This window comes from Zasmidium cellare, assembly GCF_010093935.1.
Source record: "Zasmidium cellare ATCC 36951 unplaced genomic scaffold M409scaffold_45, whole genome shotgun sequence".
Lineage (NCBI taxonomy): Eukaryota > Fungi > Ascomycota > Dothideomycetes > Mycosphaerellales > Mycosphaerellaceae > Zasmidium > Zasmidium cellare.
The window spans coordinates 205,818-232,221 of NW_022986989.1; the positions used below are offsets into that span (position 1 = coordinate 205,818).

Genomic DNA, 26,404 nt, shown 5'->3' on the forward strand with positions numbered 1-26,404 from the left:
AATCATCCAACACCACCTCCCCCTCGAAAGATCTCTCCTTCCGCCCAAGCACCCATTCATCCACCATGACCCTCACAAAAGAACTCCCCACAGTCCTGCACACCCCCCGTCTAACCCTCCGCCTAGCCGACCCAGACAACCCCTCCGACTGCCAAAAGATCATCCAAATCTACAACGACCCACACTCCAGCATCGGCGGCAACGCCCGAGTCGGCATCAACACGCCCGCCGACGTCCACGCCAAACACGCCAAACACGGGCCCCGGCAGGAATTCTGCACGAAGGCGGTCGCGCCGAGGGGGTTGTTTCATTTGACGTTTTTGAAAACTTCAGAAGATGATGGAGGAGAAGGCGAACTAATCGGCTTCATCGGCCTCTCCTTCCGCCCAGAAATGCCGTACCCAGACCTCGGCTTCGCGCTCTTCAAACCCTTCCAGGGCCAGGGCTACGCCTCGGAAGCCGGGCGGCGCGCCCTGTCCTTCTGGACGGACGACGTCGGCGTGAAAGAAATTTTCTGCGGGGCGCTGGAGGGGAATGAGAGGTCTCTGGCGACGGCTAAGCGGATTGGGTTTGTGGAGGTTGGGGGGTTTGATGTGGAGTTTGGGGAGGTGGGGAGCGGGGAGGTGGTGAGGAAGAGGGCGGTTGCGGTTGTGCTGCCTGGGATGCGGTGGAGGGAGTTCGATGAGGGGGGACGGAGGGTTGTTATTAGGCCGACGGTGGGGGTTGAGACGGAGGGGCAGAGGAGGGGGGAGATTAGGGTTAGTTAGGTGAAGGGGGTTGTTGGGGAAGGGTGGGGGGTTGAGGGAGGGATTTTGCTGCAGGTACTCGTCGGTGGTGGTGCTCTTTTCGTTGTGGTAGATGTGCAGGTACGTCTGGAATTGAGTTTCCCCAACTGGAACGAGGAACGGCGATTTCGTGCACTGCAGATAATGGGCCCAGTAGATTTCCAGAATTCTCCTCATCCGAGGGTTCATCTTAATTGCATCGGCGTATGATTGCGGTGTGGGAACGTTGTTGAACCGACTCATCAGGGTTTAGGCGCTGTCTCCTCGACGGCGCTGATCGTCGATGTTGACACCCTCTCAGTCGCCTTCCGAACTTCCATAGCGCAAGCCGACAAAAGCGCCCCTCCCACAAACCCAGCAGCCATGACAAACACCTGCCTCAAAGCCTGGCTATACGCCCCCAGAAGCGCATGTAACCCCTCCCCATGCACGAAAGATCGAAACGCCGTAGCCCCCGCAGCAATGACACTCTCGACGTCCACGTCTTTCGTAAGAAGCTCCTCTCCGTGCCCTCGCAAGACATCTAATAAGACCGCGTTGCCGACACTCACACCTAGAGCCCCTCCTAGGCTTTGGCAGAATGCCATTAAGGATGTGCCCATGGGGATGTCGTTGGGAGGGAGGACGGCTTGGACGCCGAAGAAGCCGGATTGTAATGCTAGGCCGAGTCCTGTTCCAAGGAGGATTTGATAGCCCGCCCAGTGTGCCGTGCTTGTATTCTCGTTGATCGTCGTCATGAGTCCAGCTCCGATGATTGTAAGGGAGAGACCGAAGACGGCGGGAGGCGTGAAGTAGCCGATTTTCGTGACAAGCACTCCTGCTACGATCGAGAAGACGCTGCACGCCACAACCAGGGGTAAGAGGTCCACAGCCGAGCCGACGACGCTGGCGCCTTTGAGGGCCTGGAAGTAAAGCGGCAGGAAGTAGATATATGCGGTCAAAGCGGCGTACATGGCGATATTGGCGATTCCGGCGGAGAGGATCGTGCGTTGTTTCAGGAGACGGGGGGTTATGAGGGCGTTTGAGCCTTGGTGGGCTTGCCAGGCTGCGAAGAGGAGGGTTGTGATGATGGATCCTATGAGGAGGCCGATGATCAGGGAGTTGTTCCAAGGTGTCCCATCGGCTGCTCGCTGCAGGGCGTAGAAGAGCATTGTTGCTGCGCCGAGGAGCAGGACGACACCCAGGATGTCCAACGATGAGATCTTCGACAGCACACTCTTCCCTCCCCGTTCTCGCTGCTTTGGCGGACGGAATAGCACCGCCATCCCCAACACCACCGGTCCCCCAACCGGCAAATTCAACCAAAAACACCACCGCCAACTCACCTTCTCCGTCAACGCCCCGCCCACCAGCGGCGCCACAATCGCCCCGAGACTATACCACAACGACACGCCCGCGATCCACGCCGGCCGCGTCCTCTGCGGGACCGTCTCCGCGACAATAACATACGACCCGGAGAGCACACCGCGATGGCGCGGCCGACGATGAGCGCGGGGGATGTCGGGGCGAGGGCGCAGATGAGGGAGCCGAGGAGGAACGTGGCGAAGGCGGAGAGGTAGATGGGTTTGGTCGGGAGGAGGGTGCAGAGGCGGCCGAAGAGGGGTTGCAGCGCGGTGAGGGTTAGGAGGTAGGCGCTGGCGTACCAGCCGATGGAGGGGAAGGAGTGGAAGGTGTTGGTTATGTGGGGGATGGCCTGGGAGATGTTAGTTATTACTGGAGAGGGTGGAGGTGTGGATGCGTGTGAGTGGGACTTACGACGGCGACGATGGTTCTGTCGAGGGAGAGGAGGAGAACGGCGAGGCAAATGCATGTCGTTAAGAGGGTGAGACTTCCTCTGGAGATGTTGTGTTCGTCGTCGAGTTCAGATGTGCTCGCGTTGTTGCTGTCCTTCGAAGCCGTGGCTTCAGACATCGCGGCAGGATCTTTCTCTTCGTTGCTCGCCATATTTGCATCCCGTTAAACACGTCGCAGAAGGCTCAAGCATCTGTTGCAGAGCGACCGACCGAAGGCAAAACACTGATGTTTGAATCAAAGAGTCTAACACCTCGTTTTCCCTAAACTGCAAACCCACTCCACATCAAGCCACGAAGCAGTTGCTTATCGTGCGTGTTTCACCGCGAATGTGGCGTCTACCTCGAGATTGAGAGGGTGTAGTAAGACGGTAAATCCATCTTGCCTGACCTTGCTTGAGGGCATAGGTATTTACGGGAAGTGTGCATGGGCGTCAATCGCCGTGCATGACCGACTGGTGCGAACGGTGCACTTTTTCTCGCCGTACGAAAATCTTTGAAAGGAATGCTCCATGGACGGTGTGTCAGCGCGGCCCCTTTGAGGGCCATCTCATTGTGTATACATCTTTGCCTCCTGCGAAATTCGCTCTTCACTCGTTTGGAAGCTTTGGGTCCCTTGAGGCTTCGTCACTTGCCATCCCGTCATCTGCGACGATTAGATGAAATCCTTGGGGCAGGACTCGCTGTGACAAAGCAATGGCTCGTCATGTCACCTTCGAAGGCTCTCTGGCCTTCAGCGTACTAACGGCCTTGCTTCTCATCCGCTTCGGCTTACTGTCGACGGCCAATGCGCTTTTCTACTCGACATCAGCAAGTCTCTGCTCCTGGATCATCTACCGCACGTTCATCTACCCATTTTACATCTCACCTCTTCGTCACATTCCTACTGTGCCAGGGTGTCCTCTATGGGGCCACGCGCCGGCTCGATTGTCCAACGAACTCGGCATTCCAGAGCGCGAATGGCACAGAAAGTACGGACTCATCGTGAGGTACTTCCTGCCCTTCGGGTTCGAGCGGTTGAATATTGCGGACGACGATGCCATCAAGGGGGTGACTGTGAGAAAGCCGTATGACTTTGTCAAGGCTCCCAACGCAACGAATTGGATGAAGGGCATGTTAGGGGAGAGAGGTGTTCTGCTGGCCGAGGGCGAAGTCCACGCTAAGCAGAGGAAGGTCCTGGCTCCCGCATTCTCGACTGCAGCTATTCGCAACTTGGAGGCTACATTCTTTGAGAAAGGGCTTCTGCTAGCAGACCTCTTAGAGCAGAGCATTCGAGCAGCGCCAGGCTCTAGTCGCTGTATCGAGATGCTAGGATGGTTGAACCGAGCGACACTGGATGTGATCCGGACAGCAGCCTTCGACTACAACGTCGACTCACTTCGGAACCCCGAGGCACCCCTTCGCAAAGCGTACTCGGCGATATTTTCCTTTGACTTGATGGCGGTTGTAGTGATGGGCCTTAGATTATATCTCGATGCAGTCAAGTACCTGCCATGCAAGATCAACCGAGACCATGAAAGGAGTGGCAGAGTCGTCACTGACATCGCTTCAAGTGTCGTGGACTCAAAGCTAGACCCAGACAAGTCTGCTCCAGCTAAGAAGGACATCATCAGCCTGATTGTCAATCACAACCGAACCCTTCCACAAGGCGAAGGGTTGTCTTTCGAGGACATCCGTGACCAGGTCAAGACATTCCTCGGAGCAGGGCACGACACGACTGCAACCGGAGTCGCATGGACGATTGATCTCCTAAGCAAACATGGAGATGTCCATGAGCGGCCGCGCAAAGAGATGATCGCAGCATTGCCATCTCTCGCAGACGCTGCTTCATCGATCGACCTGGAGGCTCTGGCCCAAGAGAACGTTCTCGACCGCCTGCCGTACCTGAACAACGTCTGTCAAGAATCTCTCCGATTCATCCCGCCAATTCCTACCGTCATCCGGAAATCCATCGCAGACAGCCACCTGGGCGGGTACCTCGTCCCAGCCGGCACATACCTGTACATCACCAGCCATGCCATCAACCACCTCGAATGCTACTGGGGAGAGGATGCGGATCGATTTGATCCAGACCGATGGGATCGCCTCCCCAACGGATGGGTTCCGAATGCTTACCAGACATTTCAGGAGGGTCCAAGAGGTTGCATCGGGCGGAAGTTCGCAGAGACAGAGATGAAGGTATTTCTCGTGTGCCTGCTCTCGAGGTTTCGATTTGAGCGGGACGAGCAATGGCCAGATCAAGAGACGAGGAAGATGTGGCGGTTGGTGTTGCGGCCAAAAGATGGTATCAGCGTGAAGATGAGTCTTGTCAACGAGATGGTGTCGTCGGGGAATTCTTGATGTTGCATCCATGGGTATTTTGAGACATGGTCTTCCTTCGTTGCCGCACGCGTTGTCTCGAGAGCAATGTCTCCGAGCCTCGTGGGTAATTCGGCGATGCGGTCCAAGAAATCTTCCAAGGGTCCCTCTTCGGCAAATGGCAGGAGCAGCAGCAGCGCAACTGCTGAAGTCGATCGTGGCCAATCGGAAGCGCGGCAGGAATGATCTAATAGTCTTTCTTCGGCTTCATCACACTCGAGGCGAGTCTATCCAGAACCGGTACCGTTGATTGATGTAGCGTCCCGGATGCGAGCCGATGCCGAATTTGAGAGGGCATGTTTGTGAGGTGTTTTACTCGCTTGCTAATGAAGACCCATTCAAGGCAAATGCACGTTGTGGTCATATCTGCGCATGCAATCATGAGATGTTGTTGAGAGAATCCCTGTAGGCGAACCCAATGACCTGGTCTTGGTGGTTCGATCCGAGATCAAAACCCGATCTGGAGCCTGAAAGCTTGCTGCACAGACCCTCGGCTGGCTCCAGGGGTGCAGCACTCCCACTGCAGGTCCCATCTCGACTACGCTCTAGCTACAGCACCGGGATGCCCTCTCCGCTTCCACCCACCACCGCCGCCGCCCATCTTCCACATCGTCGACGTCTGCGGTGCATCAACCTGCATCTCTGCGTTGGGCGCACGTCGGATCCCCCATCCGCGCCCGCGAAAGTGCCCAAATCCAGGGCCTGACAAGTCGTCGATCGACATCGGGAGTGGCTTGCGCAACGGACAATGGAGCAGAACTTTCATCCTCTCCGTCCAATTGGCCTTTCCGATCGTCTTGCACTACGTCACGCAAGGCCCATTTTCTGTCTAATAGACTGTGAAACGGCTGTGGGAAGTGGGACCGTGTGAATCGCGGCATGCACCTCCATCACAAGTAAGAGAAGCCTTTTGCGTCGTGCGAGGAAGCATTGCTGCGTGGGTGGAGTGTTGTTTTACATTACCCTGTTGAACCCCGTTCTTTCCTATCCTCCTCCTTGTCGCGTTTACGCAGGTCCTTACAACAACCACAGCGCCATCCAGTCGCCCGGTCACGGCGACGACAGGAAGATTGCCCACGATGCCCGGCTCAGATCTCGTTGGACTCGTCTGGAAGAGGAACAAACATAGCGAGGTCACCAATGAGAAGAATCCCCAGTCGACTGCTTCGCCTACAGTGCCCAGCAAAGGCCAATTCATGGGCCTGAGAGGCCAGCCGCTCTCTCATATCATCGGTGTCGTGGCGGCGACGTTCTTCTTCCTCTATGGCTACGATCAGGGTATAGAAAGGCGAGAAATTGCTTAGTTATGGACGCTGGCTAATGATGCGCTCCAGGCGACATGGGAGGGTTCCTCACAGTGCAAAACTTCTTGCATCGGTTCACGCAAGTGGGTGTAGTCAATTTTCCGGATTCTTTGAAAGTCGCCCAAATGACTGCCATCACCGTTGGCATCTGGAACTTGGGATGTCTGTGTTCGGCCGTGATGACCATCTTCACGTCTGATAGGTTTGGCCGCAAGTCACTCATGTTCGTCGGACTGGTGTTGCTCCTCATTGGTCAGATCATCCAGGCCACTTCATTCGCTTGGGGCCAGTTCCTTGCTGGAAGATTTATCGCTGGGTTGGGTGAGTGCAAAGGCAGTGAAGCATTGACGATGAATTCTAATGATCTGGTTACCAGGCAATGGCTTCAACTGTGCCACTGTTCCGGCATGGCAGGCAGAGTGCACCAAAGCCCACCGTCGTGGTACCCTTCTCATGCTCTCAGCTGGTGCTGCAATTGCAGCAGGCATGGCTTTCAGCTACTGGATGGACTTCGCCTTCGCCTTCATCGACAACTCTGCATCGTGGCGAGTGCCCATCGCCCTGCAGATCATCTTCATCTTCGGCATCTTCCCAGTCCTGGCCTTCATGCCCGAGTCTCCACGATGGCTCATCCTGCAAGGCCGAGAGGACGAGGCTCTCAACATTCTTTCAGCTTTGAACGACATGCCCCCTGACGCTCATGAGATCCGCCAGGAGTTCCTCCAGATCAAGGACGCTGTCATCGAGATGGCTCAGGCTAGCTTCAGGAATGTCTTCAAGATGGGCGACTACCGCGACTTCCATCGTGTGCTCCTGGCCGTCGGTCTCCAATTCATGCAGCAGATTGGTGGCATCAACTTCATGACCCAGTACTACGCCAACATGTTCCAGCTTCAGTACAAGTGGGGTGCATGGGAGGCACGATTGCTCTCTGCCGGTGCCGGAACGGAGTTCTTCCTCATGTCTTTCGTTGCTGTGTGGGCCATCGACCGCATTGCTGGCCGTCGAAGTCTACTAATGTTTGGCTCCGCCGGTATGACAATCAGTATGGTCATCCTGACCATCATGCTGGAGATCAACAATAGGGCATCTCTGGACGCTGGAACGGCTTTCATCTTCATTTTCTGTACCTTCTACGCCATTGGATGGCAGGGAATGTCGTGGTTGTACCAAGTCGAGATCGTTCCTCTACGGATTCGAGGCCCTGCCAATGCCTTGTCGACCGCATCTAACTGGACCGCCAATTTCATTTGCGTTATCATTGCCGCGCCTGGATTCAAGACGATCAAGTGGAAGCTCTACATTGTCTTTGCATGCACGTGAGTAGCCATCTCTGCCTTGCTTCTGTACTCACCCGCTGACATACTATTCTCCAGCAACGTTGTCATCCTCCCACTCATTTACTTCTTCTACCCCGAGACCTCCCTCCGTTGCTTGGAAGAAGTCGACTACATCTTCCATACAGCCAACTCCTCCCCACACCCCTGGCTCGACGTGCGCAAGATCGCCGCCGACATCCCACTCTGGTACGGTCGCGACATGGAAGAGGCGTACGACTACGAGGCCAGCGACTGGCATCAGCGACACGTGCGCTTCTCGGACGAGGTCAAGGACTCCGAGGGCGAGACCACTACGCTCAGAGCCACCAGTGACGGTGGATATATGGAGAAGCTGGCAAGTTCTAGCAGCGGAAGCGGAGAAGATGACAAGCCGAGGGAAAATGGTGATCTGGCAGCGCCGAGTCCTATTGTTGGTAGGACGAGCAGAGATTCGGAGAGCAGGTCGAGGAGTGCTGGAAGGGGCAGGTAGATGATCGGACGATCGCTTGTACAAAGTTGTAACGATAAGATGGGATCCGACTTGACTGTCTGTCGAATGAGTGGGACAGTTCTGAGGGACAGTGTACTACTAGTCAAACCGTTAAAGGTGCAAATCAAATCATATCAAATCAAACCAGATCAAATCAAGGACATTTTGGTCAGAGCTTACAGCAGCATCTTCTTGCCTTCGCCATAACATTTGATTAGATTCAAGAAATCGAACATATGATTATCGTACGAAACACAGGACGTTGATCAGCAACATATCGAACATTTGAGTGGCATCGAACACGCTTATCTTGAATCTTATCTGATCCTTGGCACGTGATCTGCCTCTCCCCCACATTTTCGAAAGAGTCATTTTCCAGAAAGCTCACCAAGACCAACGTCCCCTCAAATCTTCACCACGACACCAACACTTCCACCAACCCTTACCAGCAAACACACGTCGCTGAGACACCCAACACTATTCTGACAACAACCAACACCACTCGCCCATCATGTCTCTCACAAACTGCCGCTTCTACGAGGAGAAGTACCCCGAAATCGACTCGTTCGTCATGGTCAACGTCAAGCAAATCGCCGAAATGGGCGCGTACGTCAAGCTCCTCGAATACGACAACATCGACGGCATGATCCTGCTCTCGGAACTCTCGCGACGACGTATCCGCTCGATCCAAAAGCTCATCCGCGTGGGACGCAACGAGGTCGTGGTCGTGCTGCGCGTGGACAAGGAGAAGGGATACATTGACTTGTCGAAGCGCCGCGTCAGCCCCGAGGACATCATCAAGTGCGAGGAGCGGTACAACAAGAGCAAGATGGTGCACAGCATCATGCGGCACGTGGCCGAGAAGACCAATACGCCCATCGAGGAGCTGTATCAGGATATCGGATGGCCGCTGAACAAGAAGTATGGACATGCGGTGGATGCGTTCAAGCTGAGCATTACGAACCCGGATGTGTGGAACGAGGTGACTTTCAAGAGCGATGTCATTCGCGATGAGCTGCAGTCGTACATTGGCAAGCGCCTCACGCCCCAGCCGACCAAGGTCCGCGCGGATGTGGAGGTGACGTGTTTCGGGTACGAGGGCATTGATGCGGTCAAGTCGGCTCTGCGCAAGGCTGAGGCCATGAGCACCGAGGAGACGCAGGTCAAGGTTCGACTGGTCTCTCCTCCCCTTTACGTCCTCACTTCGCAGACCATCGACAAGACCAACGGCATCGAGGTGCTCAACGAGGCGATCAAGTCCATCGACGCCAGCATCCGTCAATTCGACGGCGGTAGCTGCTCGATCAAGATGGCGCCCAAGGCGGTTACGGAGAACGACGACGCTGAGCTGCAGGCGCTCATGGACAAGAAGGAGCGGGAGAACATGGAGGTTTCGGGTGATGAGGACGAGAGCGAGAGCGACGAGGGCGTGGTGGCTGCGCATGATTAGAGGGTTGCTACTCTCTGCATAGCGAGGCGTCTTGGAGTTGGGCAAAATCACGACGTGGGGTTTTGGAGAATGCATGAGGATTCGGCGCCAAGTGAGCGCTCTACCGTGCATGAATGGGATGGATTGCGGTATGAAGATGCGTGGATCCTGTTAGAGTGGTCCAAGTGAGGTGACTACGAGAAAGCCACCCGTATGCATCAACCACAAACGAGTTCATATTATCACGTGCCACGGTCTACCAGAGTCGATAGGTCGTGCCTGTCTGTCACATGCAGTCCTTGGCATGTGAAAAGCCTGACTGAAATCGTTAGCACTGCCTCGAACGGTCACTGCATGCCAGATTTAACGTTAGAGTGCACAATGAATCGATGAATATTCTCATTACTCATCCCATTCAAACGATCTATCAATTCCTACTATCCATACTACTCAATCCCTCTAAAGATTACCTTTACTGTCGCCATGCAAACAACCTACATATACCACCCCGTTGGCCTCGGCCCCCACCAAGGCGGATAACCCCCCGGCCCACCATGATGACTCGTCGTATGATGCCCCTTCGCCGTACTCGTGCTCGTCACCACGGTCGTCGTAGTCGTATACTCATTAATCGGCGCCGTCTGCCCAGGCACGAACGGCGCCTGGGTATTCAAACTCGGCAGCGGGCCCGTCGTCGCCGAACAGACACACCCTTGCGCAAGCGAGCTGACGCTGCTGATCGGCGGGCCGTTGTGGCACCATGTGCTTGTCGTGTAGGAGCCTATGGAGGTGGACGGGGCGGAGGAGGAGGGGAGGAATTCGGCTTTCACGAGCACGGGGATCACGCTGCCGGTTGCGAGGGAGAAGGTTCTGTGTCCGATGACGTCGAGAATCGTGGCGATCGTGCCGCTGTGCGAGGTGAAGGAGATCCAGGTGTGGTCGTCGGAGGTGAAGACGTCGTCTAGGAGGCGGAGCATGCGGTATTCGTGCGCGGAGTCGGGTTCGGCGGTGACGCCGTTCCAGAGCTCGTCGTATTCGTTGAAGCCGGCCTCGATTGCGTACCCGGGGTATGTGTCGTGGATGTACGTCTTGTTGCTCCTGTGATCGCACGTGTGGATTGAGATGCCCTCGCGGAGGAGCTCTTTCACCGTCGGCACGAAGGGGTAGTATTCGGGCGTGGGGATTCCGGAGAAGGTTATGTTTGCGGTCGCGAGGCAGCGGGACAGGGGTGAAGTGTAGTAACTTTGCGGCTGGGGGATCTTCTGCGTGGAAATCTCGTGCAGCCAGAAGTTGTGCGCGATCTGGGCTTGCAAGATGCCGTTGGAGGTGAGTTGGGCGTCGACCCAGCTGGCGGTGCTGTTGCCGGTCAATTCTGCCCAGTAGCAATTCCAGTTGGGCGTCGTGTAGAATGACTCTGTGGCTCGTCAGTTTGACGGTCCTGATGTGATGTGGTGCTTCATGTTTCTCTTCCCGTACCTGCGGCGTTGTGGTATCCTTCACCATGTCTTCCCATGAACAGGACTTTGTAGACGGTATTGAGGGGTGCGTTTGCGTTGAGGGAGTTGACTTGGGTTTCGAACGCTTGCCATTGCGTGAGGTTTGTGAGGTTCGCGGTGGTGGGGTAGGTTTGGTTGATGAGGCCGAAGTTGGACTGGGTCTGTGGCAGTCGGTCAGCACTCAGTCTGCATTCAGGATGTGGCATACTCACGTAGTTGAACGTTGAGGCATTCGTCGAAGGGTCGTCCTGCAGGAAGTAGCCCGTGATGGTGGTATATTGAATGTATCCATTGGGATCAGTAACATTGAGGCTCGCTGCCGTTGTGAGAGGCACTGCGAGGGCCGCCAATGCCAGAGTCGACAGCATCTTGAACGTAGAGAAGTATGTTGAATCAGGAAAGGTGTTGCAGAGTAGCAGACCTACCTCTTCTTCTACTCACCTACCTTCCCGCCGATCCACCTCTCGATCCATCCTGCAGGGCCGTGGTGACGCATGGCTGCCATATGCGAACGATGTCTTCGCACGTTGCTTGCGTTGGCTTGGAGGGACTTTGCCGCAAGAGGCGTCTCGACCGACCACGGCATCTCTGGGACCTGCAGCGAGAGTGGATGGTGGTCGAAATGAGCTGCGGAAGCTCCTATCACACGTGAAGATATGGGCACGTGCTCGGATGTGGAGAAGCGGTCTTTGTTGTTGGGCCCTGTCTCGCTTGCCCTCTCTATCAACCACCCTGCCGATTCCCGAAGCCAGCAAGAGACTCGTGATATTGGTCCGTGGGTCCGTCTCGAGTTGAATTGCTTTTGGTCAAGTCATGGCAACTTCCTCATTCTTGCCGCTCTTCACAATCAAAGCTGTACGCACCCCAGCAGCTGACCGTGTCCTGGGACTCGGCGAATTGGTCGAGGCGATTCTCCTCCACCTCACACCACCCGATATCGTGATATGCCGACGAGTCAGCAAGAAATTCCTCGAGACCGTAACATATTCCAAAGCTGTCCGCCAACTCATCTTCGTCGACTCTGAACCTCAAAGCGAGCGGACAGTCAATCCTCTCGCTCCAGCATGGTTTCACCAACAGAGAAATGGATACCGAGACAGCACCATCGCCGCTCGGATCAATATTCTGGATCTTTGGGAGAACTCTGGCGCTGAGACGAGGCCGCTATGGGATAAGATGTTGATTTCGCAGCCGCCCACGACGACTTGTGTTATTCCGGTGGGGAATCATCTGACCATCTTCTTTCGAAGGTATTATCCCGAAGGCATGACGTTTGGCGATCTGGAACGTGCTGTCATCGCTGCTTTTGAGATTCGCAAGGGGAGGAAGTCGAGTCGAGAGAGGCTTGAAGATCTTTCGAACAATAATTCGGTGCTGATTTACTGGCGATGATGAGTGGAAACCAGGAACACTCGATGTCACACACGGCAGCCACTGGTTGCCTCAATCTGTGCGGTCAAATCTATGCTCGTGCAACAAGCTGAGGCTGCCACTTCTCAACGATACATGGCCACTCATGGTACTTCTTAGATGTTTTGCGTCCAAGAAGACCAAAACGTGAAGAACAGCGACATTCTCCGGTGATCTACGGCACAGAGTCTCGGCAAGAAGCCAACGGATTCAAAGCATTCTCTTGAAGACGTGTCATTTGCGTGGTTGGTCGACTGTATGGACCATCTGTTGTATCTTGACGGCAGCCGCAGAACTCGCGAAACAGAGAGGAGAAGTGTAAAGCGATCCGGCCGGTCCTGTGTCGTCAGGACTCGTTCACTTCAGCGCAGACATATATCAACAGACCTTATGACGACTTCTTCAAACACTCTCATTGCTTTCCCTTTCGCAGTGACCTCTTTTATCAACTGCCGAAAGAGATGTGCTAGGATCTCAGTGTTCGGCAAGTGAGTATGGTGAGATTTCCGATCCGTTTGGGCTCCTTGGCCGGGGATTCCTTGTGCTTTAGACCAGGTGTTCCTACCACCTCTGGTATCTCATTCGCTATCCGTTACTAGGAACCTGTGTTCGGTCTCCACGAGATGCGGAGGCCCCACGGGGACTGGAGTATGACAGGGGCGCAACAGCGAGCGTGAACGACATAAAAGCGAAAGTATACGCTCTGCTATGGTAAACACTTTTACTCCTCAGCTACGATCACATCGGTCAATATGGCTACACAGACAGAGAGCGTTCATCCGATCGTTGTGTCTGACCTCAAGCCTGCACCTGTTCAAAAAAAAAAAAAAAAAAGTAGATAAGAAACCTGCACCACATGACTGGACTCATAGCCTGAAATCGAAATGGCCCATCACTCTGGACTTGTATGGATCGAATCTGCCATGTCGCCTCGAAGGCGAAATAGAAGATCTCGTAAGTCCATCAACCCTGTAATGTCAACGCCCAACAGACTGACCTTGACGACTAGGTCGTTCTCGGACAAATACCAAAAGAAATCGACGGCTCGTTCTATCGAATCATGGTCGATCCTTTTATGCCCCCATGTGAAGGCAACGTGCCTCTCGATGGAGATGGAAATATCTCTGTTTTTCAATTCCATGAGGGAAGAGTGCACATGCGTACGAGATATGTCGAGACTGAGAGGTACTTGCTGGAGAGGAAGGCGAACAAGAGTCTATTTGGGTTGTATCGAAATCCATGTAAGCCGGATTGCATGTGTGAAGGGTACACGCCCGCTAACCAGCCAATGCAGTCACTCATCATCCTTGTGTTCGGTATATGTCGGATGCTCGACGCAGATGTTCTGTTGCTAAGTGTAATGCAGAGCTGCCGTTGACTCTACAGCCAACACCAACCTCGTTCTCTGGGCCGGCCATCTGCTAGCCCTCAAGGAAGGTGCCTTGCCATATGCATGCGATCCACACACCCTCGAGACTCGCATGTACGACCCATTTGGCGGTCAAGTCAACTCCAAGACCTTCACAGCACACCCCAAATACGATCCGTTCAAAGACGAGCTCGTCGTGTTTGGCTACGAAGCAAAAGGTCTCGCCACAACGGACGTCGTCAGCTACACCATCAATCGTGCCGGAAAGATCGAGAACGAGCTGTGGTTTCACCAGCCGTACGAAACGCCAGGCGCCATTCACGATGCTGCTATCACACCCAACTGGCTTATCCTTTTTATTTGGCCCTTTGAGGCCAGCGTGGAGCGAATGAAGCGGCGCGGCCATCACTGGGCGTGGGCGGATGATCGAAACTTCACTGTGATTGTTGTTCCGCGGAAGGCCGATCATCCAGTTGCGCCTGGATGGAAACCGAATGAAGTCCGTTCTTATCACTTCAAGATCTGCATGCCCATTCACACTGGTGCTGCGTGGGAGGAGCCAGATGGGAGGATCATGGTTGAGAGTAGTCGCGTGCACGATAATGCCTTTCCATTCTTCCCGCCAGAGTAAGTCGTGCCACTGTCCCGCTGGGAATAAAGACTCTAACATAACGAACAGCACTGACAACCCACGAATGCCCTCACCCGAAACAAAAGCCGACTACGTTCGCTGGGAAATCGATCCGACCAAACCAGATGGCAGCCATCTCGCCGAGCCACACATCGTACTCGACATCCCCTCCGAATTTCCTCGCATCGACGAACGCTTCCTCACCCAAAAGACCGCCATCACCTTCCTAAACGTCTTCATCCCAGACGGCTCCGACGGCTCCAAGAACATCTACCACGGCCTAAACGGCCTCGCAATGCACAGCAACAAAACCGGGGAAACGAGCTTCTTCTACGCCGGAGATGAATCACAGATCCAAGAACCAATTTTCATTCCACGAACCGATGACGCGGAGGAGGGCGATGGGTGGGTTATGACGCTTGTGGAAAGGAGGGGTGGGGTGTCGAGGTGTGATGTTGTTGTTATTGATACGAGGGCCTTTGAGAGGCCCGTGGCGATTGTACAGTTGCCTTTTAGTATGAAGGCTCAGGTGCATGGGAATTGGTAGGTTCATCCGCAGGTTGTGTTGTGGACCGATGAGACTTTGTTGCTGACTTTGGTCTGTAGGCTTAGTGCGAAGGCTCTTGGGGGGTATCGTCCTATTACTAGACAAGTGCCTGAGGTTAAGGTATCTGGTCGAGGGGCTTTGGAGCCGTTGTGAGCACAAGGCCAAGGTCGGCATACCACTCACTCGAGGGGAGTGTCACACTGGTGTGGGACTCCTATGAGGTCTCAAAGCAATCCTCGAACAATGGCCTTGTTCTATTTGACCAACTATGGCTCCTTTCTTTCGTTCTGAGACTTGTCTTGTCGTCTATTATACCCATAAAGCTTCACTGATCACTCAATAGCATTGAATTCGCCGACATACAACACAGGTATGCATTTAAAATATATATATCCAACAGCGCACGCTCATCGCAGAAGTTACATCCACAACCTCGAGTTCTTGCAACGTTCCTTCACCCACCGTCGAACAGGCTTCCACTATCCATTGACCAAACGTCCCAAGCACTCAAGAAGCATCCACACTACTCCCCTCAACCATGGGCTCCTACTACATCTACCGCGAGCCCGACTACGGCCCCTCAACCTCCCGCCCTGCTGGATACCAGACCCGCGAGATTGTCCGAGGCTCCAGCCATCCCTCCATCCCCTCTCGCCGCCCCTCCCACCACTCCCCAACCCCCTCCCACCGCCCAATCTCCCCCCTCGGCACCTCCCGCTTCGAGCGCTCGTACATCGCCCCATCCCTAACCACCTCCCGCATCGCCGAGCGCAACGCCCCCGTGAGTATCTCCTCGTTCTACTCCCGCAACCTCGACACGCCCAGCCGTCGCGCCCCGCCGAGGCCGAATCTCGATTGGTATTAAGGCGGTGAGTCGTCTCGTCATCCGAGCACGGCTTCGGGCTAAGGCATAGATCTCTCAACTCTCGGCGGAGGCTACGACGGCGCGCGTTACGGTGGTGTGTACCGTCGGGAGTCTTCGAGTCGGAGACAGACGGATTTCAGTCGGGACGCTTATGGTGAGTCGCCCGCTCGTCGCTCGCCTGCTGATGTTTTGGGTGGGCCTTTTGGTTCTGCGACTTCTTCTAGGGCGATGGGAAGGGACTCCCGTCGTGAGCGTGAGTATGCGCCTGCGAGGGAGGAGTATCGGACTTATGCACCGCTTGGTGGGTATGATTCTGCGGTGGCGAGGGGGCAGGGGAGGAAGAGGAGGGATGATGGGGGGAGGAGGTATTGTTAGGGGGTCGGTGGGTACTTTGTGGGGAATGCTTTAGGGGTGTAAGTTTTGCGTGTCGCGGGAGTTATCATTTCGTGTTAGAATCGGAATAGATAGACTCGAAGCTATGCGTTAGAAATCAGCATTTCTCTTAACATTACGATTTAGAAATTATCTTTTGCCACCGCTATGTAGAGCAAAATTTTCATAAGATCGATCCTGTGTCGAGAAAACGGAGCTGGTATTATCTTCGAAGGTATCAATAAAGAAATTTGTCCCTTTGTGGCCACGGGGTCATTGAAAGGCCTTTGTTTAGCACCGCAATTCTTTCATAATGCCATTGTCCGCGAAACCCAGGCGCTGCAAGGTGCCTACTATATATTGCCCTGACCGTGTGTTATTGAGTAGACTCAGCCCTTTCAGCCCTGCGCTTGTTGACCTCCTTGCACTCTGTCGAACTGGTCTCGACGTTGCCACAGAGAAGTTTTTCAACACTTGACGACACACAAGAAAGACGCTCACCTCGAACAACTCCTACGATATCAAAACCCCACGACATCACCCAACATGAAGCGTGGCCGCTACTACCGCGCCCGCAGCAGCTCCTCGAGCCTCTTGACTATGTCAAGCTCTTCGACCTCGCTGTACACCATCCCAGAGACCATGTCCACGGATTAGCTGCACCGCACTGGCTCCTTTGCTCCTGTCCAACCAACCTCGAGTCGAGCCCGCCGCCCAAGTTGGTCAGCTGGTGATGACTCCACCTGGGCCGTCCAGAGCACACAGCAGTCGACTGGATCGATCGCCGCTGGTGCTCCTGCAACACAGTGGCCCACCATCTCCCGAGCAGTCCGCAAATCTCGCCCCTTGTCCCTTTCCTCCCGCGGAAAGAATGGGCCCAACTCTCGTCCGACCTCTCAGACGTTCGCTGATATCCTTGGTGGGCTGTTCCAGTCACCGTTTACTGCTAACAATCCTTCGGGTGTTGAGCAGAGCTCCTCGTCGGGTCTGAGTGGACCGTATCCGATCTTTGCCACCAAGAAGAAGCGCAACTCTTGGGCTTGAGGCGTGATACCTTGGGTGGTTGTTTGACTAGTTCAATAACAGATTGATAGTCCGTTCGGACATGGCGTTTGGTTCTCAATGCTTAGATATAGATTGGAAACATCTTGTCCGGCATACCATCCATTTTAATTGCCTTTCAAAGTCGTAAGAGAAACTTTCACTCATCAGCGTGATGTGACACAAGTCGACCCCTATATGATACGAGGCTGAGCTTTCAAGCCCTAAGCCGGCAGCAATTCCTTTGTTTAAGCCCCTCAGTGATCGTGCGGAGTAACTTACACGTGGTAACTTTGAATATCCGTCCTTGTCAAGTTCTCTTCCTAACATCGCAGCTTCGTCAGCGAATCCTGGCTGTAAGATGCGCGTGACAAAGCGGGCACGAAGGAAGAACCATTTGTTGAAACGATCAAATACTGCTAGGTAGTCTACTTCTTGCTTGACGAATTGAACGCTCGCAAAATGACCTTATTTATCGTCAGGATCAACGGTCGTAACTGAGCCTGAGGAAAGTTACAGCTACCAGTACATCTGCTTTTGTTGGACCGCGTGCTGTGCCTCCTTTCCCATTATATAAATGTCGTCCTATTGATCATCAGGAACACTCAACTCTGAATCCACTCTAAGAAACCTCTCTGCGATCATGTCCGAAGATCTCCTTGCAAGAATTGAAGTCTACGAGAAGACCTTGGCTCAGGAGGGACTACCAAAAGATCCTCTGGTCCGCAAACGTCTCCAGCAATCTGCACAGAGGCTGTCACGCTCCCTCGAGGATAATTTTGATCTGACACATCGCCTATTGTGTTCTGTCCCTGTGGAACTTGCAGTTACTCGCATTGGAATCAACATGGGGATCTACCGGATGCTGGCTTCGAGCGGATCTCCTGTACCGTTTGAGAAACTCCAGAAATCGACTGGAGCCGACCCAAGCCTTCTCTCCCCCATTCTCAACGCACTAATTGCATTCAAGTCTGTCGTCGACAAGCCTCAATCAGAAGGTCTAGCATACTCGCTCCCAGACAGCGCAAGGTATCTGGCCGACCCGATATTCTCCAAGGCATATCTCGAGTGCATGGACTTCATGGTTCCGTCTTTCACAGCATTGCCTCAGAAGCTTGCTGCAGAGCAGTACAAGTCACCGCAGACTGATCCACAACACGCTGCTCTCCAGGTGGCACATCAGCAAGAAGGGACAACGATCTTTGATTTTCTTGTCGCCAACCCTGACGTTGCGTCTTCATTCTCTCAACTCATGACCACATGGGGCCTTCATGACCCTCAACTTCACGAGATATATCCCATCGATCGTTTACAGAGTGGCTTTGAGTCTTCGAACTCCGATGTGATATTGGTCGATGTTGGTGGGAACTGAGGTGAGAAAAGTATCGCCGTTAAAGAAGCGAACCCGGACCTTCCAGGCCGTATCATAGTCCAAGACTTGCTGCAAATCATTGCCAATGCACCACCAAGCAACTTAGTTGAGCATCAAGTCCACGACTTCTTTACAGAACAGCCTGTCAAAGGTACGCTAAGTTCCTAACCTTGCAAAAGTCATTGCTTAACAATCTGCAGGTGCAAGGGCTTACTATCTTCGCCGGGTGCTTCACGACTGGAACGACGAAGAAGCAGTGAAGACTCTCACGAATTTGAATGATGCTATGACTCCAGAATACTCGAAAGTTCTCGTGCATGATCATGTACTACCGGACTCGGGGCAAGAGATAGTGCCCGTTGCTCAGGACATCACGATGATGACGCTTTGTGCAACGAGAGAGCGAACGAACGGGAGTGGGAGGCCCTGCTTTCTAGAGCTAGGCTGAAGATGGTACAAGTCTTTGAAAGTGAGGACCCCGCTGACTTGAGGGTCATTGAGGCGGTCAGGAGTTCATAATTCTATTCAGCCTGGTTGATTGTGCATAGCCTCCTGGAGCCGAAATCGTTCATAGTAAACGGAGTCGTGGCTTTTCTACCCGTTCTTCTTAGTATACTCGAACAGAGAAGCGCTGCCCGCAGAGTCGAGAACTATGTTCGAAGGGATGCTTGAGTGGCGGAAGAAAGTGGTCGACAAAGTGGTCGGAATGAAGGTGGGCATGAATATGAGGTCGCAAAGATGCGTCGGACGGAAAGCCATTCGTTGATGCAATAGCCACGAGAAGCTTAATAGCTATCATATATGCAGTATCAAGTCTACTCTGTTCCATCGGTGTCTTGTTTTGTGCCAAGTGAAGTTGATAGTTCAAGTGCCAGCTGCTCACGTTAAGTCCGACACGCGTGTGGGAGGCCATAGCGCGATCTCGCACATACCTTCAGCGAATTCCCAAACGGGCCATTCTCGCAGTCAGCTGAAGACCATAGGGATGTTACGAACTGCGGACAGGCGGCCGTATCATTTCTATCTCTTGCACGGCACTGCGGAGATAGCGGTGTTAAGTGTGTTCACCCTTCGGCTAGTCGATTCAGCTTTAGATATATCGAGCCGTAACTGAATGGCAGCTCTGCAAACATCGTAACGCCTTTCTTCATTGCTGTTTGACTCGTTCAGCAGAATGCCTTTCATCACCAGCAAAGTCGACGGCGCTCGACTATTCTACAGGGACTACAGCCCTTCGAAGAAAGGACCTGCGTTCAAGCCAGCGGAAGATCGCGATGCATCTGGAAAGCCGACTCTTGTATTCGCGGCGGCGTGGCCGTTCTCATCGAAGATGTATGACCACATAATGCTGCCCCTTTGCGAGTCTCATGGCTTCCGCTGCCTCGCCATTGACCGGCGAGGCTACGGAGGAAGCCACTGGGCTGGCCCTTCCAAGCCCGACCAAGATATCGACTACGATACCTTTGCTGACGATCTTGCCCATGTGCTGGATGTCACGGGTGTCTCGAAAGAAGACGGATTTGTTGGCATTGGGGCTAGCCTTGGCTGTGGCGAGTTTCTCCTTGCTTTGCATAGGCACCCTGAAGTTCAATCTGGATGTCGAGGCCTCGTTTTCCTCGGAAATTCACTACCTATCCCTTTGCAGACGTCTCGAAAGTCGACTGGACCGCCTCGATCTTTCTGGGACTCATTGCTGGAGCGCCTCCGGAACGATCGGTATGAGGCCCTGGCGAATTCATTGCCCTACATCTTCGGCGAAGAAGGATCAAAGATGCTTAGCTCCTTTGAGGTTCGGCGATACGAGGACATTGCGATGAGCGCGGATCCGTTTGCCCTCGAGCGCACAGTTCAGATCTTCTTGGACAGGGATTTCACGGATCTCACTGAAGAAAGACGATTCAAGTTCCCACTTCTTATCTTGCACGGCGATGCTGATGCTGCAAACCCGGTCGAGAGTGGACCTGGCTTCATTCGGGCAAATTGGCCCAATGCCAAGGTCAATGTCTACGAAGGAGCTGCTCATGGTGAGTTGCGTCTACTGTTTCAACGGTTCAATGGTAACAATCATTCAGCTATCGCTGCGACACATAAAGAAAGGTGCTTGGAGGATGTGATCACGTTTCTGAATTCATGCTAGACCCCTTAGGCTTTCTTACACTTAGTACCTGATTCCCAATCCGTCCCTTTTGGCCTTCTCCTGCAAAGTCCGTTGCTCTGGCGGCCCACTCTTTGCTGTCGCGCTGGAACTCACTGTCTTTCACTGCCTCCTTCGACCATCCCTATCCGAGTCTACTTCTTTCCCGCCCTCTTCGCATTCCGCGCCAACCTCAGTGCCTGCCTCGTCGGGTAGAGCGCAGAGCAGCGTTCCAAGACCTCCTCGTCACGCGTGATGTAGCCAGTCGGGAAAGCTGGCGGCTGAGCATCGGTGACCTGTATGATCCAGTCCCAATGAGAAGTGTCAAGGTCAAGCTGCGGATTGTCTCGCGCGAACTCCAGGCATTGAGTGAGGACCATGCGGTCATCACCCTGTGGCCACTTGCTCTCGTCAACGGCACTGTAAATGTCTGCAAGCTTCCAATGGCCCCAAGCGCGCCCTGGCTTCTTGTCTGAATATTCGTGACGAAGTTTGAAGTGGTTGGCTGTGAGGTTGTGATGTGGTCCCTCACTCTGCGCGACCCGCTGCCACATGGTCCGTTCGGCCTTCTTGTCTGGCCATTCACACCCACCGCCATCCTTGAACTGCCACTTGATCTTATCCTCCACGGTCCGCGCGCTCTTGTCTGTGAGCTCATTGACTGGGTCCAGCTGCATTTTCGCGAGAGTCTGGTAGGAGAACCCATTCCGCACGAGGCGAATTGCCAGCAAGGGAATCTGCACGGAGTTGGGAAAGAAGGTCATGAGCTCGACGAGGCCTAGCTCAACGTCCAGTGGTAGACAGACATTCGGTGGTGGACGCTCTAGTGTGTGCTGCCCATACGCGGAGGTGCTGGCGCGTCGACTGTAGAGGCCCTGGGGCAAGGCAAACTGGTCGTCTGATGCTGAAGGTGGAGGGACAGCGCGAGTCAATGCTGCTGCTTGAGGCGCGTGCTTTGGAGTGGTGGAGGTAATGCGGTTGTTTGAGCCGGTCGTGGGCATTCGCAATGTCTTTCTCACTTTGGAGGCTCCTCCGAGGCTGGTTGATGCCTTGCGCTTTTGCGATGCGTGATCACGACCGGTCTGTTGCGATGTGTAGTCGTAGTTGGCGAGTGATGGTTGATCTTGATTGTCGTATGGTGCCAGGTCTTCGTCGAGAGCGCGCGAGCCGAATAGTTGAAGCTGTGCATTGTACTGGTGTCGAGAGCGGCCACGGGGTAGTAGCTCCACACTTGGCGTGTGGCCCATTGGCAAAACTTCTTCTGGAATCCTCAGGCCTGCGTGTGAAGTCAGCATTGCGCAAGAGCGTGAAGGGGGATTGGGATTACTTACTTGGGTCGAGGACTCGCAGCGCTTCAGTTGACACGCGCGTCAGGGCTGGTGTAGGAGGTGATATGACGCTTGGATGCGTGGTAAGTTCAGTGGTGGTTTTGGGTTGAGCGAGCAAAGACTGTAAGTCTTCGAGATCGCTGCCGAAGAGGTTACGGAGTGCTTCGTCGGCGTCGGCGTCGAATGAAGGGGTGTCAACCTCAGGGAATATGAGTGTTGTATCGTCCAACAGGTCTTGAGTGGCCATGGCCTGTTGCAACTCTGGGTCGAGTTGGTCCCAGCCGTGGTAGTGGTCGGCGATGCCGTTGTTGAATGACTCCATGTTTGGCGTCGCGATGACCATGAGTGAGTGCTCTGCTCGAACTGGGAGAGGTCGCAGTCTGGAAGTTTACTTAAAGGTCGCGGCCACGACTTCTGCCGACACGTAACGACGGCAACGGTAACACGCTCTAAGCGAGGTCTCCACAATTCACGTGATGTGACGTTGGGGAGTGAATGTGAATCCAGCTGGGTGAGCGTTTCACAGTCTAGAGAGGAGCCACAACATTGATCTTCCCAGGCGCTGAGTCTCGCGCTAGTACATATTGGCCATGGCAATGAGTGGACGCCGAAGCTCGTATCATTATAAAGTCGTCTTGGAGGTTTATACTGCTGCAGTCCGCGCCGCAGCGCTATATCCTTGCAAGATTTCATTGCATGGCGTTCTGCTCGCACTGCTTCCAAGACGCGTCTTGTCCCTGCTCTTCACCCTCTTGCCGACAATAAGATGTTCCCGTTAGACAAAAGGTGATGTCGGGATGCCGCATGTCTGGTAAGAGCCGCCTTGAGGACGGAGGAAGACGACCATCCTTATACATTTCCAACGGAGCAACCGTGAAGAATTTAGTCATACCGATAGCACCTCTGGCCATGTTTGTCCGCTCTTGTAATGCGACACTTAGTAGAAGCGTGTTTCTACGTAGCAATCGTTCAGACACACGAATTGGCAATATGAGAAGCGCCATGGCTGAAGAGTGTACGATGGGCCGTTGCGGGAGTGTCGGGTCTATGCATTGAACGGATGGGAAAACACCTTCGAGTGCACAAAGGACTGTCTATTTTTCTTTGTTTTAGAACTAAGACTATTCGATCACCGCAACAGGCAGTACTTTCCTCTTTGTTCCCGGCTTTCAAAGAAGCGTCCTGCGACATATACGGAGAAGCATGCAATGTCATACTACGCACAGATGTTTCAGACCGGAAAAAATTATTTACCGTCCAATCCTCAGGCATATAGAAACCAGGAAATCGCTGCATTATTTGTGTGCTATGGGAGTAGTACGTAGTTTTCTCCATCTTCAAGGTTATGGCGAATCGTGAGTCAACTTCCTTCCCAAGTTCTGTATAAAATCATTTATCGTTTCATCATCTGTACGCTGAGCTGTCCACCCAATGAAAAGGGCGCCATGTGATTTGTGGGTCTTTCAACTTCCACACGCTTGAAGCGAAAGAATTTCGCCAGCACTTCTTCCAGACACACCCAAACACCCGCGAGACCTCCCGATCATCACCACCTCTTTCCTCACCTCACATCAGATCTCAACAACATGACCGACCCACAGCACGTCGCAAAGGAGCAGGAGGCTCAGGAAGCACGCTTCGAGGACTTCATCAAGAATCCTCGAGCATACGCCAATCCTCCGGCACCTCCTCCCGCTCCTCCAGCAACTCGTCGCATTGAGTTCATCGGTCGCGATGGCCAGGATGGTACTGAGGTCAGTCGTCGAATCAAGTCTATATAGGATAGTATACTGACTTCACAATAGCTGGACTTGAGAGCGAGACTCGGGCCTCTTCGAGGATACTATCCTGGTGGAAATGACGCGGAGGAAGCTGTCCCGATGCAGGACCTGCCGGACTCTTTCTTGTCGGGTATGTCTCCTATCTTCCATATTGGCAGCCGTGAAATAACTCTTGCTTAGAGGAGCAGCGCGCTGCCAGAGAGGCCATTCCCGCCCCACCGCCCCAGCAGCCAGCCATGAGGCCCCAACCCACGCCTCTCCTCTACACCTACATCAGCGCCGCCTCCCTCCGGCCGCCACCTTCCACGCAACCGATGGCCAACATGCCCCTCTACGCCATCATGCACGACCCGGGATCAGACATCCGGAACCGCCCTCCCGCCAACGTGCAGCCGCCCATCAACATGGAGCTCGGCCTGGTGGAAATCTGCACCTTCATGCCCGACTGGCTCCTCGTCCCCGAGCTCCTCGTCCGCCTGATGCGCAACGGCGCCGACGCAACCATGCTGGCTAAGATCGAGCTGAGCGCGACTAACCAGCTCAGCTCCACCAACCTCAACCGGCGACGTCACAGCATCGCGGAGCGCATGGGCAAGCATGGCAAAGGGAGGTTCGACATCCCATGTAACCAGGTCTGGGACTTCGCCTACGCCCAGAATGCCGGCCCAGAGAACGATCTCACGGTCAGCAGCTGGACGAACCCGACGGGTGAAGCTTGGGGCTCGTGGAAGCTGGTGAGCATGTACAGCCAGGTGCCAAGGGAGAACTGGCCAAAGGGCGAGGATCGGATGCTGTTCACGCAGTGTATGGAGTTTGCGGCTGCCTTTCCAGCAAAGGATCTAGACACCTCGCATATCCCGTGGATTGTGCAGACCCTGCGCCTGCAGCAACCAGCAGCGCCTGTCCAGCGCAATCGGGATCAGGCGGCAGTGGCGAGGTTCAGTATCCCGGATCCAAGCGAGTAGAGGTTGTTGGGAAGAATGGTCGAGGAGGCTCTAGGAAAAGAGAGAAGCTAGTGGGTGAGGATACAGAGGATTGGGAATTGGGAAACTCAAGTGCTCAGCAGCATGATGGTGTCGCGACTTGTTATGCAAAGCTTATTCAAGCGGTTCAGTTAGCGTTGCTTCACGGGACTGTGCTATTACACCATGGTAAAGAATGCATGTTCATCATCCCGAAAACAGCCTTCCTGTCAAGTCATTTTGCAGACTGCACTTCTCTCTCCTTTCCCCTTCCCTCTTAGATTGGTACTTCAATACCTCATAACCATACTCATTGCGTGAGTAGAAGCCGTCCTTGTGTACCATATCGAGAAGGTCTATCAGCTACTGGGCTTCAATCGACGTGAGGTCATCTTCGTACTGGATAAGATGTTGCGAAATACGAGCCAAGAAGACCTCGATGGCACTTAGGTGTTTCAACCTAGATAGGAAATGCGACAACGGATACAGCTTCATCTAAAACAAAGAATATAAGTTGAAGACAAAGGCTAACGTCCATCCCGACGTTACGAGCCACCCTCCGTAGCGAGCCAAACGCAAGGTACTTTAAACTGATAAGACTATCGAGCTCTTACTAATACGTTTTTGCGCTTCATTTTGTGTGTTCTCGCTAGATTAGGTACTCCTTCGCCTCTCTAAGTCCTTCCGATAATATAGAGTAGTGTTATAGCGACGTCGTCGCTCGCTTTTAAGGAGGCCTGTCTTAGGCTTAACTTGTCGACGACTACACTAGAGCCGGAATGTAGGATATTCGAACTGCTTATATATATTAAGAGGCAGTTTGTAGCGCTAGCAGCCTTACTATTACGTTCAAACCTTATTCTTAGCTTAGTAGCGGCCGTATGTCGATTATAGAGGCAAGATCGCCGCGCCGATAGGTACCTGTTAATAAAGCGAAGACGCTTCGGGCTAGCGCTTAGCTATAATATTATTAATCGTGCTGTAGTTAATAAATATTAGCTAAGCTAATTCTAGCCCTAAATCACCCGGTCGATTTGCTTTATACTACCGGTATTATTCTAAGAGCTTTGTTACGTAGATAGCTCGTTTTAATTCCTTAATACTTTACTATATTTTGTAACGTACTAAAGAAGACTAAAATATTAGAGACTCGAATAGCTAAGTCTAGAGCGAATCGACTATAGGTTTATAGCCTACGGTAAGTTAGGTTAGAAATACTTTATAAAAGCTATCGGACTCTATTTCGGCTTCTAACTACTATATATGTACTACCGGTACTCGGAATAGCTCTAGTATATATCTATACTTTTCCTCCTACGATATTAACTATCTAGGGTTTACTACCTACTCCTCGCTCGTCCGTACTACCTTAGCTATCGGTTCTAATACGTCGATATTCGTTACCGTATTTTTCCGCTTACGACCGCGCTTACTCTTACTCTCTACACCCCCTATTTCTATTAATATACCCGCGGCCTTTTTAGCCTCTTTCTCGGCTTTTTTAGCTACTTTCTCTACCTCCTTTATTATACGCTCTATACGTAGCTTCTTAAGATCTTTAAAACTCGTTACCTTTACTAATCCTAACTTCTCTAACTTAGCTGTTCGACGGGCTTTTACT

General features: G+C 53.4%; 13 protein-coding genes across 13 annotated transcripts; 10 read left to right on the plus strand and 3 right to left on the minus strand.

Annotated features, from left to right (window-relative positions):
* Positions 1–65: 65 nt before the first annotated feature.
* M409DRAFT_28745 (uncharacterized protein) lies at positions 66–767 on the plus strand (the record flags this gene model as incomplete). Its single annotated transcript, XM_033809163.1, has 1 exon — positions 66–767. One exon carries the CDS (start codon positions 66–68, stop codon positions 765–767), a length of 702 nt encoding a protein of 233 aa, XP_033661754.1.
* Positions 768–1,027: 260 nt separating this feature from the next.
* M409DRAFT_59650 (uncharacterized protein) lies at positions 1,028–2,729 on the minus strand (the record flags this gene model as incomplete). The annotated part of the gene is made up of 3 exons (XM_033814257.1): positions 1,028–2,203; positions 2,251–2,478; positions 2,541–2,729. The coding sequence occupies 3 exons, from the start codon at positions 2,727–2,729 to the stop codon at positions 1,028–1,030; spliced, it is 1,593 nt and encodes a 530-aa protein (XP_033661755.1).
* A 542-nt stretch (positions 2,730–3,271) lies between these two features.
* On the plus strand, positions 3,272–4,915 carry M409DRAFT_59651 (uncharacterized protein; the record flags this gene model as incomplete). The annotated part of the gene is made up of 1 exon (XM_033814258.1): positions 3,272–4,915. The coding sequence occupies one exon, from the start codon at positions 3,272–3,274 to the stop codon at positions 4,913–4,915; it is 1,644 nt and encodes a 547-aa protein (XP_033661756.1).
* A 1,214-nt stretch (positions 4,916–6,129) lies between these two features.
* Positions 6,130–8,264, plus strand: M409DRAFT_70173 (uncharacterized protein; the record flags this gene model as incomplete). Its single annotated transcript, XM_033818608.1, has 5 exons — positions 6,130–6,211; positions 6,268–6,558; positions 6,614–7,556; positions 7,614–7,990; positions 8,164–8,264. The coding sequence occupies 5 exons, from the start codon at positions 6,130–6,132 to the stop codon at positions 8,262–8,264; spliced, it is 1,794 nt and encodes a 597-aa protein (XP_033661757.1).
* Positions 8,265–8,557: 293 nt separating this feature from the next.
* On the plus strand, positions 8,558–9,496 carry M409DRAFT_70174 (uncharacterized protein; the record flags this gene model as incomplete). The annotated part of the gene is made up of 1 exon (XM_033818609.1): positions 8,558–9,496. The coding sequence occupies one exon, from the start codon at positions 8,558–8,560 to the stop codon at positions 9,494–9,496; it is 939 nt and encodes a 312-aa protein (XP_033661758.1).
* Positions 9,497–9,969: 473 nt separating this feature from the next.
* Positions 9,970–11,339, minus strand: M409DRAFT_70175 (uncharacterized protein; the record flags this gene model as incomplete). The annotated part of the gene is made up of 3 exons (XM_033818610.1): positions 9,970–10,889; positions 10,952–11,132; positions 11,184–11,339. The coding sequence occupies 3 exons, from the start codon at positions 11,337–11,339 to the stop codon at positions 9,970–9,972; spliced, it is 1,257 nt and encodes a 418-aa protein (XP_033661759.1).
* Positions 11,340–11,784: 445 nt separating this feature from the next.
* Positions 11,785–12,363, plus strand: M409DRAFT_59655 (uncharacterized protein; the record flags this gene model as incomplete). Its single annotated transcript, XM_033814259.1, has 1 exon — positions 11,785–12,363. The coding sequence occupies one exon, from the start codon at positions 11,785–11,787 to the stop codon at positions 12,361–12,363; it is 579 nt and encodes a 192-aa protein (XP_033661760.1).
* A 770-nt stretch (positions 12,364–13,133) lies between these two features.
* M409DRAFT_70177 (uncharacterized protein) lies at positions 13,134–15,081 on the plus strand (the record flags this gene model as incomplete). The annotated part of the gene is made up of 7 exons (XM_033818611.1): positions 13,134–13,169; positions 13,225–13,335; positions 13,391–13,622; positions 13,676–13,697; positions 13,748–14,377; positions 14,430–14,924; positions 14,988–15,081. 7 exons carry the CDS (start codon positions 13,134–13,136, stop codon positions 15,079–15,081), a joined length of 1,620 nt encoding a protein of 539 aa, XP_033661761.1.
* Positions 15,082–15,466: 385 nt separating this feature from the next.
* Positions 15,467–15,793, plus strand: M409DRAFT_28753 (uncharacterized protein; the record flags this gene model as incomplete). The annotated part of the gene is made up of 1 exon (XM_033809164.1): positions 15,467–15,793. The coding sequence occupies one exon, from the start codon at positions 15,467–15,469 to the stop codon at positions 15,791–15,793; it is 327 nt and encodes a 108-aa protein (XP_033661762.1).
* A 2,056-nt stretch (positions 15,794–17,849) lies between these two features.
* M409DRAFT_59657 (uncharacterized protein) lies at positions 17,850–19,026 on the plus strand (the record flags this gene model as incomplete). The annotated part of the gene is made up of 3 exons (XM_033814260.1): positions 17,850–18,567; positions 18,625–18,729; positions 18,779–19,026. 3 exons carry the CDS (start codon positions 17,850–17,852, stop codon positions 19,024–19,026), a joined length of 1,071 nt encoding a protein of 356 aa, XP_033661763.1.
* Positions 19,027–19,752: 726 nt separating this feature from the next.
* M409DRAFT_28755 (uncharacterized protein) lies at positions 19,753–20,715 on the plus strand (the record flags this gene model as incomplete). Its single annotated transcript, XM_033809165.1, has 1 exon — positions 19,753–20,715. The coding sequence occupies one exon, from the start codon at positions 19,753–19,755 to the stop codon at positions 20,713–20,715; it is 963 nt and encodes a 320-aa protein (XP_033661764.1).
* Positions 20,716–20,867: 152 nt separating this feature from the next.
* M409DRAFT_59659 (uncharacterized protein) lies at positions 20,868–22,362 on the minus strand (the record flags this gene model as incomplete). Its single annotated transcript, XM_033814261.1, has 2 exons — positions 20,868–21,988; positions 22,044–22,362. 2 exons carry the CDS (start codon positions 22,360–22,362, stop codon positions 20,868–20,870), a joined length of 1,440 nt encoding a protein of 479 aa, XP_033661765.1.
* A 1,264-nt stretch (positions 22,363–23,626) lies between these two features.
* Positions 23,627–24,786, plus strand: M409DRAFT_28757 (uncharacterized protein; the record flags this gene model as incomplete). Its single annotated transcript, XM_033809166.1, has 3 exons — positions 23,627–23,794; positions 23,846–23,951; positions 24,002–24,786. The coding sequence occupies 3 exons, from the start codon at positions 23,627–23,629 to the stop codon at positions 24,784–24,786; spliced, it is 1,059 nt and encodes a 352-aa protein (XP_033661766.1).
* Between the last annotated feature and the right edge of the window lie 1,618 nt (positions 24,787–26,404).